The sequence below is a fragment of the Urocitellus parryii genome, chromosome 13 (assembly GCF_045843805.1).
Source record: "Urocitellus parryii isolate mUroPar1 chromosome 13, mUroPar1.hap1, whole genome shotgun sequence".
Lineage (NCBI taxonomy): Eukaryota > Metazoa > Chordata > Mammalia > Rodentia > Sciuridae > Urocitellus > Urocitellus parryii.
In genome coordinates, this window is record NC_135543.1 from 55390399 (window position 1) to 55409941 (window position 19543).

General features: G+C 38.4%; 1 protein-coding gene across 3 annotated transcripts in view; it reads left to right on the forward strand.

Annotated features, from left to right (window-relative positions):
* Positions 1-19543, forward strand: part of Arhgap28 (Rho GTPase activating protein 28) — a 180271-nt gene that overhangs the window by 131330 nt on the left and 29398 nt on the right. For all 3 annotated transcript variants that reach the window (XM_077792228.1, XM_077792229.1, XM_026408882.2), the window contains exons 5-10: positions 342-431; positions 6190-6277; positions 8559-8698; positions 11741-11906; positions 12025-12116; positions 14755-14832. In XM_077792228.1, the coding sequence (XP_077648354.1) occupies positions 342-431; positions 6190-6277; positions 8559-8698; positions 11741-11906; positions 12025-12116; positions 14755-14832 (654 nt within the window). The remainder of the gene's footprint in view (positions 1-341; positions 432-6189; positions 6278-8558; positions 8699-11740; positions 11907-12024; positions 12117-14754; positions 14833-19543) is intronic.

Sequence of the window (19543 nt, forward strand, 5' to 3'; positions counted from 1 at the left end):
ACATTTTATTGGCCACACTAGTCACATGATCTCTCTTAGCTGCAAATGAACCTAGAGATCAAGGTTTTGAATTTATCATCTAGCTCTCTGGAATTAAATCAAGGTAGTATTGAAGCAAATGAAGTTTGTGGCAGATAATAGCACTGTTTGCCGCAGAGATCAGTTTCTGTCAGAGGGACTGACATTCAAATGGCTCATAGCAAGGCTGTACCTGTCAGTGCCCAGGCAGTCATTGATTCATATATTCCACACATGTCTCAGTATGTAGATACAGTGGAATGCACAACCACATTAGAAAGCATTTGCCTGAATAAGAACAGTACTTTCATTTCTCCATTTAGCCAGATGATGCTTCTCTCAACAGTACTACCCTGCCCAATGGGTCCCGGAATGAAGAAGGGAGTTTTGTAGATCCCAGGATCGGCTCCATGGTAAGTTCTCTCATGCTAATACAATTGCATGTGAAGGCAAAAATCACAAGTCTAGGCAATTAATGAAGAAAGGTAAGAAGAAGTGATTTCTCCAAGACAAATTAAAAAGCAGAACTTGACCTAGGATTTCAAAGAAGCCACAGCTGCTGGCAGAACCCCCCCCCCCCAACTTTGTAACAATCAGGAACGTGACTCAAAACTTAGGAATGATGAAATGAAAGGTGACTGCAAAAACTAATACCACTGTGTCCAGAAACCAAAGGGTGTTCTTTGCAAGCCAAGAGGAACTTGTTAATTTTGGTCCTCCTGACTGAGTTCACATAAAAAAATACCAGAGGCTCAGTGATCTGGCTTACCTTTGCCACCTTAACCTAGAAGTCTCTTTATCCACAGGATAAATTTAAAACCTTCCTCTTGATTTTGAAGACTCTCAGATTTTGCATGCATTTCCAGCTTTAGTTTTCAGGGCTCACTCATGCAGACTCTTGCTCTTTATCCCCGTGACTGAGGGCTCCTGATCTTACTTGACCTTAAGTAACAGAATGTGTACTTTTATTTGTTAGAAATTCTTGTCACTTCCCCTCCAGTTCCCTCTACCAAGAACTTCTGTTCAGTGTCTCAGAGCTTGTGCTCTGACGGGGTAGATGTGATGGATTCCTCAAAAGACAGTGAAAGACCCCATTAGAAAGGCCTCTTCAGTGGTAGCAGCTAGTCAATGACAGATGGAGGTGACACCCTCAAATGTTCCTTTGGGCAATAGTTTGTCAATCATTGCCCATTTTGAAAACAAGATATCTGACATTCACTTACATGACACACTACCAAGATATCCCCATTTAAGAAGAATAAAATAATGTGAATTGTTTTTACCATGAATAACTTATCAGTAACTCTGTAAGCTATGACACAGATAGGCTGAAGGATACCCACAATTTCTGACCTACTAGATGAAAGTCTGTATTTTCTTTTCTCATGCGAGACCTTGCATTGGAATGAAAATAAACTAGAATGTCTCTATTTTAGATATTATCTCAAATTCACCCTACTTATTAATGAAAACAAAGTAAATCATTCACAAACTCTGGTAACTATCAGAAGGAGTTCCCGGTAGTAGATCTAACACAATTATATTGTATCCCTGTGACTGAGGCTTCCTGATCTAGCCCTTTCCCAGGATCCTTTATCTTCCACCTTAGCTGGTAGCACCCATATGTCCACGAATTATCCCTTTGCATCAACTGTAACTTTGCCTTCTCACTTTTTCCTGCCCATCTCTGAGACCTGTGGATTTTATCATGTGAATGGCTGTAGAATATTTCTACCTCCTGCCTTTCTTACAACTACTTCTTTAGTGTGGAAACTACTTTCTGCATTGCTGAAGTAGCCACATAAGGCATCTCCCCGTCCTTAGCTTTGTACCCTTCCAGCCCATCCTTCCCATAGCTGCAAGTCACCAATATAAAGTGCAAGACTTGCTTAAAGGCTACAGTATTTATCCAGCACCCTGCAGCTAACTTGAAAGCTCCTGACACAGTCCTACCCCTGTCTGCTTCTCTAGCTGACTTTAATAAGCTCAGTGTCTTGTTCAAGCCAGCAACAAAGGTCTGCAGGTGGGTGGTTCCATGTATGTACTGAGCAGAACTTGGAGTAGGGTGATTGCATTATTGGGTGCTGAAGAAGAGGCAGATAATCCTTGTGTTTTAAGTTTCTATGGGAGATATGACCACAATTTTATTACTAATAAGACTGGTGCTTCATTTTTTCAACTTTCCATATGATTGATTCATTCATTCATTCATTTGACAATCATTATTGAGAACATATTGTCTACAAAGCAAAACAAAAAAAAATTTAAGCAAAAAAAGATAAAAGAAAATGCTTTTCAAAAAAGACACACACACACAAAAAAACAAACATAGAAAATTTAAAAAGGAAAAAAGAAAGAGAACCTATTGTCTAAAATAGGGTGCTTGGAAGTTTGAGGATGTGAAAGAAAGAAAATGATCTTGCATGGCACTTACAGGTAGAGCTGTCCACAGCAAATGAAACACTCAGGTTTTATTTTTGTTTTTCAGAAAACAAATTTGATACCAGTAATGACATAAATAGAGCACTACTGGGCCTAAAACAATCTCATTGGCATCAGTCTCTTGACTTACTTTGGATTCTTTGTTATTGAAGATATCTTTATTTATAAATGCTATACAAAATGGTTGGTTGCTAGAGTAGCCCTCAGATACTGACTTCACCCCCACTGTACTTGTCCTGAAAGGATCCTAGGCCTTCTTACCATGAGGTAACTACTTTTGTGAGCCACATGGTTCTTGCTTATAAAAGAACTACAGGCACCCCAGTTTGACTCCCAGGTCTCTTGAGATGGTTGGATTTTTAGTAATTGAGTGAAATAGGATTAAGGATTGGGGGTCTATCCTGCCAGGATGAATTCTGAAGGACACCTTACTGTCTCTTCAAGACTTCAGGAGGCCCCAAGAATTTCCCTATTTGAATTTATGTTATGAAAAGTCGTAAAGTATGTAATCTGACTTTATCTTTCCCAAAACTATGCCTCAACTTGACTAGTACCTTTTTTTCCCCTCAATCTGTAATTTTCTTTACATATTTGAAATGCCACCTTTATTAAGACAAGTAAAATCCTCACTTTTTTAAGGGTTTATTTCTATGGTTTGTTTTAAAAATCTGTTCACACTCATAAAAATCTACATCTAAGATTTCTTTTTCTTTAGAAATTTTTTTCTTCCAGATGAACTCACCAAAGGCCATGCCTACCCCTTAAAAAAAATTAGAACTTTTCTTCTAATATCTCATCACCAAGTAAAATACTTCTTGGTTTTAAAACTTGCAATTGTTTAACTGGAATGGAGAGTGCATTATATCAAATGATCATCCAGCATCTATTAAAATAAATAGATGTAACAGCAGATTCCACCAACTGCAGATCAGATATATTTTTTAAGTTGCATTTATTTTGAACATGTCCAAACGTTTTCCCATTTTCATTGTTCCCTAAGACATACAGCATAGCATCTGTTTTCATAGCACCTATATTGTACTAGTACAAATATACAAGCAATCTAGAGATGATTTTAAGTATACAGAAAGAGGTATGTAGGTTATTTTATAGAAGGGACTTGAGTTTCCATGATTTTTTTATATCCACAGGGGCTCCTGGAACCAGTCCCCTGTGAATCTTGAGGGATAACCATATAAATGCTAAGCATCTAGCCTCTCTACTTGACCTATTTCAAAACTCAAGGACCCTTTGTGGGCAGGCTGATCTTCCTTCTCCATTTTCACTGAGTGATTTTAAAAGGAGACGGCTGCTGGTTGTGGTGGTGCACACTTATAATCCCAGCAGCTGAGAAAACCGAGGCAGGAGGATTGTAAGTTCAAAGTCAGCCTCAGCAACTTAGCAAGGCCCTAAGCAACTTAGCAAGACCCTGTCTCTAAATAAAATATGAAAAAGGGGTAGGGATGTGGCACGGTGGCTAAGTGCCCCTAAGTTCAATCCCCAGTGCAAAAATAAATGAATGAATAAATAAATAAATAAATAGCAGAGAGCTCATTTGTTTTTTTTTCTGTTTTATTTTTAACTCTTATGATTCTAAGTCCCAGGGTTTCTACTTGGCTTTTAGCCCCTTCCATAATTGGAGCTGACCCTCTTGATTAATTTCTCTCTTATATTTATCTAATACTATGACTCAACTCCTGGAGTACCCTGCTCTCCATGATCCTTGTGCTGAAACACTTCAGCTTTGTCCATGTCTGAAATTTCTTCTTCTGTTTCTGGCCTGAATGTTTTCACCTGTCCTCTGCCTCTGTAAGTCCTTTTCTTTGTCCCTTGGTTCAAGCTCAGGTTCAACCACTTCATCCACAAAAACCTTCTGGGCAGCTCCTCTTCCCTATGAATCATTTTCCAATAATACTTATACTTTATGGAAATAAGTTCTTAACAGTGATTGTGTGTCTTCTAATAGTGTTCCCTATGTGTTATTCTGTCCTCCTCATTGTAAGTGGTCCAAGAGGAGGCATTATGACTCAAACTTCTGCCCCACAGTAATTTATATTACAAAGAACAGACACTCATCAGTACAGTAGGCTGGCTAGAGGCCGATTACACTGAGTAGATGGACTCTTCTCCACAGATTAAGAAACTAACAATTCAGTGAGTTTAAGCATCCTAAGCCTTCAGCTTTAAATTCTCAATAAATTCTCAAATGCATCAATAAATTAAACGTTTCTCAGTTTTCCAAAGAGTCTTCCCTCCCACCAGGGAGTCATTTTAAGGCTGACAAAGCATTTCTTTGTTGGAAAACTTTAGGAAACCACTGAAAAGTTGTCCCTATCTTTTCAAGGATTTTCATATGTGGATACATTAGTCAGCTTTCTATTATGACAACAAAATCCTGAGATTATCAACTTAGAAGGAGGAAAGGTCTATTTAGCTTACAATTTTAGAGGTTTTAGTCCACAGTCTGTCAGTCCTAGTGCTTTGGGGCCTGTGGCAAGGCAGCACATCCTGGCTGGAGTGCACGGAAGAGCAAGGCACTTCCCTCATGGCAGCTGGAAGCAGAGAAGAGAGGAAGAGGAGGGATCAAGGTCCTAATATCCCCTTCATGGGCACACCCCCATTGACCTATGGCCCTCTATTTTGGCTTCACTTCTTAAAGGTTCCACTACCCCTAATTGCTCTAAGTTGGGGACCAAGCCTTTAATACTTGGGACTTTAGGGGGAGATTCAAGATCTAAACTATAACAGTAAATAAGCTTCATTCTATGCTGTGGATTTTAGAGCCACTACAAATCTGACAGTGAAGTTCACAGCTCTTATATAGCCCTTGGACTTTTTTGTCTTTATTCCCACTCATTACAGTAATTGGGCACCTGTGTTTTAATAATTGGCAATCTATTTATACAATTAAAGTATATCAGCTCCTTTGAAATGAAAGAGAATATCAGGCTCAGAATTTGAGACTCCCTTGTGTGATTTTTAGAAAACATGATAAAGGATCTTTTATGAAACAGATGTTCAGTTATTGCAAAATAAATATGAGAATAAAAGAAACAACATCAAGCTCTAGGGGACAAATTTTATGTGTGAATATCATACAAAAAATTCTTGACCAAATAGGAGATTTTCATTGTCACACATATTCACGGATAACTCTCACATGAAAATTTATAGAATTTGTTAGAATTTCTGTGTAAATTTTTCACATATCCAACTAGACCTGAACAAAGAGATACTCAACTTCTGATGACTTTGCAGCCAAGTTCAATGCTTTACAAGATTTCAGTAAAGAAAGTACTAAGTTGATTAAGAAGAGAAATAAAATTAGAAAAGATACTTAGTTTTTGTTATTGTCTCTGTGTTTTGCAGTGAGAGAATTAACCTGTTAATATTTGTAGTGTAATTAATAAAGACAAATGCATCAAGATTAGCAAATCAAATAATTTCCATGACATCAAGTTTTATAATTTGTATATCTTAGCAAAGGTTAAATAGCAAATATTGAAGAGCTAAGAAAGCAGGCTTATATTGACCTTGACACTGTTCCATTTTGAGAAACCCGAATGGAACACATCTAAACTGAATGCAGTGACAATGAAAATTAATGCAGACCAGCTATGAAATCAAAAACTTTGTGTGTGTGAAAAGAACTCTTACGTGAGCCAGAGTGAAATAATGGGTAGCCTATATTTGTGGTATAATGTTCTGTGCTCTTTTTCCCTTGCTTAGCAGTCCATACTGGAGGCTATTCCAGATGTACCAGTTCATTCCAATGGGTCTGCAGATGCGGGGCAGTCAGCTCAGAGTGCACTGAGTGGTGAGTGACATGATCAACTATTAAACTTAAGCTGTGTCTTCTCACTTGTGTTTGGGAACTTGACACAGTAGTGAGTTTTCTTTTTTAACTGTTTCTTTTAATACATTTATTTTTATAAAATATATAAATACATAAAACAGTATACCTATTATGTGATGTTTCAATATATGCATACATGGGGTAATGGTTCCATCAGGTTAAATAGACTGTCACCCAAACATCATTTCTTTGTGGTAAAAACTTTCAAACTCCTTTCTTAAATTTTTTTGGAATTTACAATACATTATCATCTTTTCTAGAAACCTTACCATATGATAGCACACCAGAACTCCCTGCTCCTGACTGTAACTTAGTACCCATCGACCAACTTTCCCCATCCCTCTTCCTCCCAGTAGTGAATTTCTAAAAGCAAAAAAGTATGTTTTTCTCCCCATTATTATTCTATTGCTTCCAGTATTCTCTCTTTCCTCTCACCTTCCAACACTTGATTCTGTCACAGAAGACAAAACTAATAGCCATGCTGGAAGCAGAGTTTCTTCCTCCTCTATCACCAGCCAATTATCACCAATTTAGAAACTCCTCACTTAAGCAGTGTCTTTGACTTGAGGCCTCTGCCCAGTAGTTGCAGGAAAACCAGGAAGCAGGCCACTTCCAAGACTCCCTAATTACTGCTCAGGAACATGTTTTCTTTAGCAGCTAGCAACATACAGGATTACAGCGGTAGCTTTTATCTGGGTCTTTTCTTTCTGAGAGGTGGGCTCCCTACATGGGCTCAGAATGGAATCTCAAGTCCACCTGATAGATGGAAACAGGCTCTTGAGGGCCATGTACTTTTGTGATTGCTCAAAGTTTTCCAGAAGTATGTGCAGTCATCTTGTAAAAACAGCCTGTACTTTCAGCATTCCCATCACAGTTCAAAGAAATAGAGTTGATGAAATGTTCCAAAACTGACTCGATGATGGTTGTCCAACACTAATGCGCTAAAAACCATCGATTTGTCCACTTTAAGTGATGTATTTCATGGCACATGAATAGTATTTCAATAAAGCTGTCACAAAACAAATCAAGGAGAAGGTATTTTCCAGAAATTATTTATTTGTTATTATTTATTTGTATTTAATGCCATATGGTAACCTAGCTCAAATTATGCCTCTAAAAGAAACATCAGTATGCAATGGTCCTCTGGTTTTGGAGAATTGGCCAGTTTAATTGCTACTGTCCAAAGACTTTGTCCATTTATCCTTAAGAGGTTAGAGTATTATTTAATATTTTTTTCTACCTCTATTTTGAGGGCAAGCCTCCATATGACAAATGAAAACTCACAACTTCGCCATTTTTGAAATTCATGGCACATCCATTTACTGGGTTTCCAAATTTTAATGTAAAATTTTAATGTAAAATTAATTAGGTCTTCCATTAATTCTGCCTTTTGTTCCTTTTTGTTCCAGTTTGTCAAATTGTCAGCATCTATAGAAGAGGGCAAAAGAGAATTGAGTTCTTTTTGTAATCAAATAAATCATTACTTTGCACATAAACAGTTTTGCCAGGTAGTGAAACAAGATGACAAGCCAAAATCAATCAATAATCAGAGGATGGGATTGCTCACATAATTTATGAATTCCTTTGTTTTGGGTCAAGAAATCTTCTGTCCTAATTTTCAGACTAGCTGGAGAAAAGCAATTCTGTAGGGCATTATATATATTACTCAGCAGACTTCTTCTTAATGTGTATCATACAAAGTCAGGTAACCAGCATCAAATAAAGAAATTCAGATTAGTTCATCTGAACACACCTTTCAGTGAAGTCCAAATTCAATTTGAACATGTCTTAAGAGACAAATATTTCACAGTTTAAAAAAAAAGAAGAAGAGGAAGAAGTAAAAGGAGAGAGGAATTCCAGAATCTCTTCTTTCTTCCTCTGCTTCAAGCTTCTAACTCTCCAGTAAGTGACAGTGGGTCTGGATGGGCTTAATTTCAATATCACAGAAACATATAGAAATACCCTGCTTGAGGCTAATCCTAAAAAACTTTCATGAGACATAAAAGTCTAAAATTTGAAAAATAAGATTATATTGAAAGTTCATTTGGATAACAATAGAAATTTGTTCCTGTGGAAGCTGATGACACCACGGCATTACTTAACTGAACTCCTCTGGGGGAACCCAGTGCTTTTCCCTGATGTGCTGTGGGCAGTTTTGTGAATGTTTTGTGCTTATTTTCCAGTACATGGTATTGCTTGATTAAGTGGCATATTAAATATTCTGTATCTTTTGTTTCTCTAGATGATTATCTGGAAAAGGACATTCCAGCAGAGACTGAAGAGGTGTCCTTTGAAGTATCTTATTCAGAAATGGTTACAGAGGCTCCAAAAAGAAATAGATCTAAGAAGTCAGAGATTAAGAAAGAAGACTATGCTTTAACTGTAAGTCAAACCTTTCATGGTTATTCTAGTAACTTCCTGTTTCTGTTCCATGAGCCCAAACAATGTCTGAATATGCTCAAGGAGACTGGGAAGACTGGGCTTCAGCATTGCATACCACCTTTGGGGACTATTTATTATGTAGTTCGCCTGGCTGTACCTAGCAGTCCTGGGTTGAAAAAAGTTGTGAATACGTACACTTGAATACTGCTTGACAGGTTGTGTTAGTCAGCTTTCCATAACTGTGATTAATGTCTGATCAACTTAATAAGAGGAAAGATTTATTTTGGCTCACAGTTTTGGAGGTTTCAGTTTGTGGTTAGAAGGCCCATTACTTTGGGGCCTGTGGGTATGCAGACCATCATGGCAGAAGCACACAGTAAAGTGAGCTGCTCACTCCATGGTGTTCAAGAAGCAAAGAGCGAAAGAGCAAGGGCCAGGGCTCTTGTCTCTTTCAATGTCTCTTTCAAGGACACCCTCCCCACAATGACCTACTTTTCTTCCACTAGGCTCCACCTCCTACAGTTTCTACCGCACATTAATAGCACCACAGGCTGGGGACCTTTAATTCATGGGACTTTGGGGGTAGATTCAAAATCCATACTATAGCACAGATGAAGTGGATTTTTCACGTGGTTTGTGAGTTTTCTCGCACTTCATATTCTTAATTCACATATAAGTGCATATCCTAACTATATGTATTTTTATTGCTATAAATCATATATCAATAGGGGGCACAGGGCTGGGGCTGTAGCTCTGTTGCAAAGCATTTGTCAAGTATGTGTGAGGTACTGGGTTCAAACCTTAGCACCACTTAAAGATAAGCAAATAAAATAAAGTCATGCTGTCCATCTATAACTGCAAAAAAAGGGGGGTGTGGGTACAGCAGACAGTTATATTCACAACAATAGGAAGTAGAGCTCATAGGACAGACACTGAAGCTTACCAAATCCAATTCAGGAATTTATATTACTACATGATAGACAGAACTGATAACACACACACACACACACACACACACACACACACACAGAGTGGTCTATCCTGGAAACCTACCACAGAGCTGTATTATTGATGTATTCACTGTTCAATAAATAATGCCTGTATGAAGAGTTCATGATGTGGCGTCCTGAATATTCTCTTTTTATCAGGGGTAGAGGCATGATGAGCAGGACTTGGGCAGTTTCAGGACTAAAGGAATGTCATCTGGAAATAGATTCTTTTGGACCAGTCAGCCTGGACCATACCCAGACAACTGGCCCATGAGGGAGAGAAGAGGAGGAACGGGAAGCGCTTTAAGACTCCCTGAGCAACCTCCACAGGCTTGACACTGCACCACGTGTTCTAGTTGTAAAGTGGACCCTATTGATTACTCCTATTTTACAGATGAGAACACTGAGGCCCAGGGAGGCTAAGTAACATGCCCAAAGCCCTGTAGGAACAGAATTAAAGCCTAAAATATGTCAAATTCCAAAACCCTTTCTGGTCCCTAAGCAATCTTCACATGGGAGGGCAGAATGCAGCAGAAAAGGAAGCCTATGTAGTAGTCCGATTTCAAGGACAGTCCTTCCTTTTTGTTATTTAGAGAAGGGTGTCCAAGAGAGAACACTAGTCCTAGGTCTTCTCATCAAAGTTGTCTCTTTCTGAGGTCTGGCTCATTCAAGGTATAGGTCAGACCCCTAGGAAGAACTTGACATAGGGTTTAGTACACAGTAGTTGCTCAATAAATGAGTGCAGTTCTTATTTATATTGTTGTTATTATGTATTACTATTTTTTTGTTTTGTTTTGTTGTACCAGGAATTGAATCCAGGGGCACTTAACCACTGAGCCACATCCCCAGCCTCTTTTTTTTTTTTTTTAATATATTTTATTTGGAGACAGGGTCTTGCTAAATTGCTGAGGCTGGTTTTGAACTTGTGATCCTCCTATTTCAGCCTCCTAAGCCACTGCAATTACAGTCATGTACCACTGGCCTACCAGACCTTCCTTGGTTTCAAGAAGAAGATGAAATAACCAACTGCTAATAGCCCAAGATATGCCCGAAAGCACATCCTACATATGGTTTTACTTTTAAATGCTTGAAATTCTGGGTGGGGATATAGCACAGTGGTGGCACTTCCCTAGCATGTGTGAGGCCCTGGGTTCAACCCTCAGTACTACAATATAAATACATGCATACATACACTTGGGGTTTGAGTGAAAAAATTGTTGATGAATGAATGAATGGGTATATAGTTTAATAACCCTGTTCTTGAGGCTTTATAATTTAAATAACTGTAGGATTTTTCTACTTCAGCATACATTTCAATACCAGATTTTCTGAGAGCAAAGCATACCTGAGGATGTTATGTATGAATGATGCTTGCTCCTTAGAGTCTTCACAACATTTCTAGGTTATTAAGATTTGTGGTTATTAATTTAGTGTATTTCCTTTCTTAGTGTGGAAATGAATAACATAACAGTATCACTGTCTTCAAAAGTAAGACATAGTAAGATTAGTTGTATTTTCTGTGAATTTTTTTTAAGAATTTGGAATCATCTAAATATGGTTTTTAAGCAAAACTTGATTAGGAGACTATTATTTTTTTTTTAAGTATGCAGTATAGCATACACGAATCCTGAATCAAGGAGATTTATTGTCAAAAAAAAAAAAATCCAGATCTCTCCTGTGCTACACTTAGTTGTGTTCTTTGCTTGTGTTTGGCACATGTAATCCAGATTAAGGACCCACAGTGGGTACATTCCATATGATGTTTGACATGTGTGTTGCTTGACAATACAGCATGTTGCCTTTAAAAAGCCATTTCCACAGTTACGATAGCACTGTTATCATGGACTTCAGACTGCTGTTTTGCTTCTAGTTAGCATAACAGTGATCTGCAAATGTTCTCAAAACATACTCATAATATTTTTATGATGTAGTATGCTCTTCAGAGCTTTTTGCATGTTTTCTTCTATAGGTTTAGAGTGTCTGGGTGGTATCTGAGTGAAAGTATAATTTTCCTTTGCCATTAAAAATAAATATCTTCACTGTGTTATTTCAGAAACTCACTGTTCAGAAAACCAGGCTTGGCTTAACCGAAGCTGGAGACCTGTCTGCTGAGGACATGAAGAAAATTCGCCATCTCTCTCTGATTGAATTGACTGCCTTTTTTGATGCATTTGGAATTCAACTGAAAAGAAACAAAACAGAGAAAGTAAAAGGACGAGGTAACTAAGGGGACGGATGGCTTTGGTATTTAATACTGACATGCTAGAATAAGACAGTGCTTTTCTGATTTTATTTTTTTTAATTTTTTCTTTCTCTCATGACTGTGTGACATTGAAGACAATGGGATTTTTGGAGTTCCACTTACAGTCCTCCTGGACAATGACAGAAAGAAAGACCCTGAAGTGAAAGTTCCCCTTGTATTACAAAAAGTGAGTAGAACGCAAGTGAATGAATGAGGAGGGAATAGAGCCTTGTGCTTGTGGTTGAGGACTTTGTAAACCCACTAATGAATTTTCCTTTAGGTTGAAAGACACTGAACCCTATTAGGAATGAGATCTTTGGCAATTTTTGACCTTGTTCCAGGTAGCCTCATAATGGCCTATAAGCATTGAGAACAGTTGGTCTTCCTGTTATTTGCTTTCCGTTACTGTAACAAAATATCTGAAGCTGGGTACTTATAAGAAAAGAAGTTTATTTAGTTCACTGTTTTGGAGGCTGAAAGACCAACTCTAGGGAAGTTCCCCGTAGCTGCCTGACCTGGTGGAGGGTGGTAACACACTGGTAGCAGTGTGTTACAGTGTGTGACAGGGAGAGCTCACATTGTCAGAGCAGAAGCCAGGGAGAGGGAGGGGCAGTCGTGACCTCCCACTAGGCTCCGCCTCTTATAGGTTCCTCCACCTCAAGACCACCACACTAAGGACCACGCTTCTAGTACTGAACCCTTGGGGAACAAACCACATCCACCACTAGCAGCCTTGCCTGTTAGACACTGTCTGACCACAGAACATCAGAGGATGGACACAGTTTTGTTTTTTCCAATATTTTTTCAAATGTAAATTGTCCATATATATGTGTGTGTATATTCATTATGTCAGATAAAACTGGCCATTAATTACTATTTGTAGTGTATTTATGGAATATTTGCTAAGATATATCATAGACTAGATTTTTATGAATTACTGTGTGTGTGATCATTTTATAAATTTTTTAAACAAAGTTTAATAGACTTTAAAAATCATCTTGTTCTAGTGGTTTTCCAGGTATGACTGGGAAGATAGGATACTTTTAGACAAAGAGAAGAATTTCAGTAGAAGAAGATTTCTAAGTGATCTCTAAATTATTATGCAAGTATCTCTGTAACTACCCTTGCTAAATAGCTGATTTACTTTTAAGTTATGTTCTTGTCTCATAGGCAGCAATTCACACTGGTTTACCTAAGTATGCATTTATTCAACAGTGACATCCAGTGGCACAATTAAAATTCCAAGCCCTCAACACAAACCTTGTTGAATTTTAAAATGTTTTTGAATGATATATATATATATATATATATATATATATAAACTGAAGAATCATAGTTACTTTACTCACACTAACAATTCTTCATCCTCTTCTGTCTTCCTATATTTTGCTACCAATGCCACAAATTGAGCTTCTCTCTTAAATCTGTGGACTGATTTGAGATTGGGAATAGGAAGGATGGCAGTCAGATAGCCAGAGTATACTGGTGACACCTCTGTGCATAGGGCCCACCTGTGAGCACCTCTCCCCAGCAGGGCTGCACCAGTGTTATCCACATAATGTCCTTTGAGTCAGCCCAGAGCAGCCCAAGGAGATCAGTGTTGTTAATCTCCTTTTTGCAGTTGAGGCCACTGAGGCATAGGAAGGTGAAATAACTTACCCACGATCACACAGCCAGCAAGAGCAGTGTGGAAAAGGAACACAGCGTGGATTCAGGCCCAAAGTTCATGGTGACTCTTAGGGTTTTCTTCCCTGCTTTGAATGAAAACCATATGATGCCCTTTTTCCTCTATGTAAAGTAAAGAGTTCAAAGAAAAAATTCATGGTAATCTGTGACAGAAGATTCAACACATAAATTTATGTTGTTATGTAAGCACAAAAACCTAGCACAGAACTTAGCAAATGGTAGCAAACAAAAGGCGCTCAAGAAGTGCTAGTTAAAGGCAGTCTGGATTTTATCACATTAGTCACTCAATAAATGTTATTACTGTTAATGTTAAACATTTCTCATTTAAAACAATTTGAGGTTGCCTTCTTTCACTTCTATAGGAGAGTCGTTTCTTCCTCAGGTTTTTTTCTCCTGAATATCTGTTTCTCTTTGTACTTAAAAGAACTACTTTAGTTCCAAGTGCCATCCTTTCTTTAAAGGAGATAAAGAAACTGGATTCTCGTTTCACTGTGTGAAGTTTCACTTTTCTGCACCTCAGTTTTCTCAGTAGTAAAATGAAGAAAATAATAGTGTCTACCTTATATAATTATTGCCAGAATTAAATGAAGTAATATATGTAAAATGCTGAGATTAGTATCTGAGCTGCAATACACAATAAGTAGTGATCCTATAACTTTTTTTTTTTTTAAAGCAACCGTCACCACTGAGAGAACTCATGAGAGTGATTGACCTTTGAAATCCCTAACTTCTTGGTCAGATATCTGCAAGTCCCATAGGGTCTTAGCCAGGGTGGTTACAAAGATTTAGAATCTTTTCTTACTGATCAGTCTTCAGAAGGAGATATAGTAGAAGTTCAATCTTAAAATGGTTAAGTGACAACATATTATACTGGTTAAGAAACAAAGCTTGGGAGAGCCAGTGCCATCTCTTGGAGCTTGATCTTGGGAAAGTTATGTAAGGACTCAAAATCACCATTTGCTCATTTGCTAATTGGAGGATTGTTTTGACCTTTTAGAGTGGTCAAGAATAGTTAACACAGTAGTCAAGTACCAGTTGCATGTACGTGCTCAATATGTTGATTGTTGCTATCATCACTATTTCAGATGTTTATAATCCTATAGAGGTGCTTATTTTTGTAATATATCATTGCTTTCCAGTTTTTTGAGAAAGTCGAGGAATCAGGTCTGGAATCTGAAGGAATTTTTCGACTTTCAGGATGTACTGCCAAAGTCAAGGTACCCGACATTTTCTGTTCCTTGTTAGAAATCAAAGCTAGTTAGATCCAGCCCAAAGGAGCTTTGGGAATTTAGTCTTTGTTGATGTCATTATTTACTTGATACGATCATTTGGCTCTTCCTAATATTCCTTGGTACCTATGATTATGTGTTTGTTTCATGATCCTTTTAAATTAGACAACATTAATAATAATAAACTGTAACAACAAAACAATACATCAAAAACCACTGCCTATTTTCAGTTTGAAAAGTCAAAATGCTCATCCCTGTTCTGAGTTAGCCACATCAGCTTGCTGGGTTCCTTTTTGTCATGAAAGTCACTAAGCCAACAGCATGGGAGCCGGCCCTTCTTTACATTTCCAGTTACTTTAAGCTTAGAGACATTCACTGGTTTTCCTTTTAGTTGAATTTCTTATGAGAATTTGTAGCCATGGTCATAACCACTGCAGTTCCACTTATGGTAATGTTAGTGTCCACGCACAACACCCCTCAAGCCATGTGCATCCTTTTACCTTGCCTTCTTACTTCTGTAAAAGTGCGAACTCTACAAAAGAGTAAAGGGAAGAATCATTGAAAAGAAAAGCTTTTCTCACTAATTTCCAGTAAAGTATCCCACTGCATCTTCTGATGGGCACACATGATGAAGTATTCATCCTTGTGCTGGGATCAGCCCTGGTTTGTGGATATTAAATAATGAACCTCTGAGAAAAAAGTCTCAGGTGAAGGCAAAAATGAATTTAGTTGTGGCTAGAATTATTCCAAGGAAATGCATAGAAACAGAAAGGTGTGTCTTCATTAATTCATTTTGGTACCTTTTTGGGGAAATTCTGTTTTGTATCCAGAAGTCTCAGGACTTTTTATAAAGAAGTGTTACAAGATTTTTTTAAGTGGAAACAGAGTAAATAGCATGTCTTTTTGATCCTCTAGAGAGCAGATGCTAAGAGGGATTAGCAGTGGAAGAGAGTTGTACTAAGGGATAGTGCTTCTGAAGGTTATCCTTTATAGAGGGCAGGAAGCAAGATTGGGCAGGGTGAGCCTCAGGCCACAGTGCAGGCCTGGTAGTTCCTCCTGTTAGGTGCCCTGCCCTGCCATGGACTGGCCTTCCTACAGAGAAGGGGCCAACAGCCTGGAGAGTCAGCTGCCTGAATGTTTTGCAGATGCATGTGGCCAATTCTCTTTTGAAGGGAGATCTGAGCCCAGTACCAGGCCATTGACAGTGATGTCAGGGATTAAAGTATATTGGGAGTTTTGACTTCCCTGATAGCAGAGTTGGCTAAATATAACTTCACCTGGAAGGCAGGTGAGTTTCTAATGGCTCCTTAGGGTTATGCTTTCCAAGTTCCATCTACTTTTTGCCTCCGTTTCTCAAATGACTGATTCTTAGATTCACTTCTGAATAAATGTATCCTGTATCTGAAGGTGGAAACCGTTACTAGTTATGGTTAACTCTGTGGTTACTAGCAGAGTTAGAGACCTGAGATAAAATCAACAAAATGAATTTCCTGAACAAAATCAGACTCCCATTGGAAAGCTACGTTTGCATATATTCTGGCTGCTGTGTGTGTGTGTGTGTGTGTGTGTGTGTGTATGTATGTGTGCACGCGCATACACAGGTGAGTTTGTGAGAAGCACAATGGATAAGATCTAGTTTTTTTTTTCCTCAATAACCAATGGAAGAAAATGTAGGATATCTCTTATGTGTACCAAGTTTACCTTATAGCAAAAGATATTTTTCTTAAGCTAGTCTTTGACTGAAAAATGTTTATCAAAGGCTAATCTTTCCTTCAAAGTGTTCTTACAGGCACATGCATTCCTGAACCACATTTAGGTCAAAGTCCCTTTTCTACCCTAATCGGTTTTATGTAGTGTCAGCCTATTTATTCTACTGCTTGTTAGTCCGAAAAATGTAATCCAGATGTTTTCATGGTTCAGGCTCCAAGAAACCAATGCAAAAGGAATCTGGGCCAGTGAGCAAAAATAGGAAAGTACTGCAGTTAGAAGGGCATTGAAACTTGACGTACTACAGAGGCTTTTATTCTTTCTCTTTAATTCAAACCTCAAACTACCTCTTTCTTCCCTTCCTTCCTTCCTTCCTTCCTTCCTTCCTTCCTTCCTTCCTTCCTTCCTTCCTTCTTCAGCCACTGTACTGCATTTTCTAGGAAAGATTTTTTTTTTTTTTTAATTCTACTGTAATGAGCCTCACCTTGTGCCAGTAAAAGACAGCAACTATTTGAGGCTACACTGTTGAACACCCAGCCTGGCTTTGTGTTTTAAACACTTGATAAGATTGTCAGGGAGGCAGCCTTGAGAAGTTGCAAGACTTTAGCCAAACAGAGACAAAAATGCAAGGCCAGTTTCCCTGTTGGAGGCTGCAGGTCATTTGGATCCAATTTATTGCTTTGGTGTGTTCAGTGATTTTCTTTTAAAAACATGGCAAAAATCCGAGCCAAACACTGGGGAGTATATTTTTTTTTTATGAAAGAAGGCAGATAGTTTGACATATGAAGTTCGTTTTTTTTTTTTTTTGACTCATTTCTATTATTCCCTGGCAGCACTAAATGCTTTATAGTTACATTACCTGGCCTGTTAGTTTCTCTTCCTGAGCTGGTGGCTGCAGGCTAGTCATTGGCATTTGCATGAAAACTAAATTTTAGCAGGTTGTATTTCTGCTCCAAGGAGATTTAAGAACCTGAATTCCAACCCTTGTCTCTGGTCTCATTAACAGTTGACAGGAAAATTGACTTCTACACCCTCTAGGTGCTCCCTGTTTGAGGCCAAGTAAATTCACATCTGGTTTATGTGGTTTCATACTTAGGGCTACCGTGGAAATATCATATACCCTCTAGTCTGCTCTGGTCAAAATCAGAAGAGGAAGATCTTTCTCTTGGTATTATTTTACACTAGCCATCTAGACAAGATCATGTGGTACCGTTGCCCAATCACGCTTTACATTCATAGGTTCCTGTAGGACTGACTCTGAAGACTGGAATAGACCTAAGAGGAGGGAGCAACCATTCTTTTTATGGTTGAATCATATTCCATGGTGGGTCTGAACTGCATTTTCTTTATCTGTTCATCAGTCAGTGGACACTTTAGTTAGTTTCCCTTTCTTGGCTGTTGGGTATAGTGCTGCAATGAATGGCTTGCCACTGCCTCTTTGAAAAACTTATTTCCTTTCCTTTGGACACATACCCATAGTGGGATGGCTGGATCATATGGTAGTGTATTTTTAAAATTTTCAAGGAAGCTGCACACTGTTTTCCATAACAGCTGTACTAGTTTGCATTCCCACAACAGTGCAGGAGGGTTTCCTTTCTTTTCACGTCTTTGCCAATGCTTCTTATCTTGTTTTTTTTTTTTTAAACTACCTCCTACTTGGTTCTTTTTAAAAATTTCTTCTAATTCATGACAGCAGAATGCATTTGGACACATTGTACACAGATAGAGCAATTCTCATTCCTCTGGTTGTACAAAGTGCAGAGTCACACCAGTCATGCAGTCAGTCATACATTTATATAAGGTAATAATGTCCATCTCATTCCACAATCCTTCCCATCCCCCCACTCCCTCCCCTCCCCTCTGCTCAATCCAGAGTTTCTCCATTTTTCTTAGGAACCCCTCACCCATTAAGGATCAGCATCCAACATCCCCTTATCAAACAAAATATTCATCATTTGATTTTCTAGGTTTGGCTTATTTCACGTAGCATGATATTCTCCAGCTCCACCCATTTACCTGCAAATGTCATACTTTCATTCTTCTTTAAGGCTGAGTAATATTCCATTGTGTATATATACCATATTTTCTTTATCCGTTCATCTGTTGAAGGGCATTTAGGTTGGTTCCATAGTTTAGTTATTGTGAATTGAGTTGCTATAAACATTGATTTGGCTTTGTCAATGTAGTATGCTTATTTTAAGTCCTTTGGGTATAAACCAAGGAGAGGTATATCTGGGTCAAATGGTGGTTCCATTCCATGTTTGCTAAGGAATCTCCATACTGCTTTTCAGAATGGTTGCACCAATTTACAGTCTCCCCAGGAAGGTATGGGTGTACGTTTTTCCCCGCATCCTTGCCAACAATTATTGTTGCTTGTCTTCTTGATAATTGCCATTCTAACTGAAGTAACATGAAATCTTAGAGTAGTTTTGATTTGAATTTCTCTAATTGATAGAGATGTTGAACATTTTTTCATATATTTGTTGACTAATTGTATCTCTTCTGAGAAGTGTCTGTTCAGTTCCTTGGCCCATTTATTGATTGCACCTGCCTACATTTCCCCTCCTAGGCATTTCTTGAATAGCCTCTATCCTTTCTAATTACAAGTGCTTGGTAATTGTCCTTTGGTGTATGGCCTCATAACTGGACTCTTTACTTCTTTTGCCTACTCCTAACCTGTACCAAACTCCTCATTCCTCAAATAATTTTTTCAGTCTGGATATCATCAACAATGAATTGCACCTTGACATTGTCCAGCTTAAAGATGTCCCAAGTTGCCTCACTGACTACAGGAAGCAGTCCTGTCCTCTTCCGAGTGGCCATGGCTGCTTCCCAGGTTCATTCTTTACTCCAGCAACACTAGCCTATCTGCAACTCTCCATGCACACTGGATCTCTATGTGTACCTGTCACCGCTTGAGCTATTCTTTCTACCCAGCATGTCCTTCTGTGTCCTCTTCTGCTATCAGATTTCTCAAGATTTGGCCCTAGCA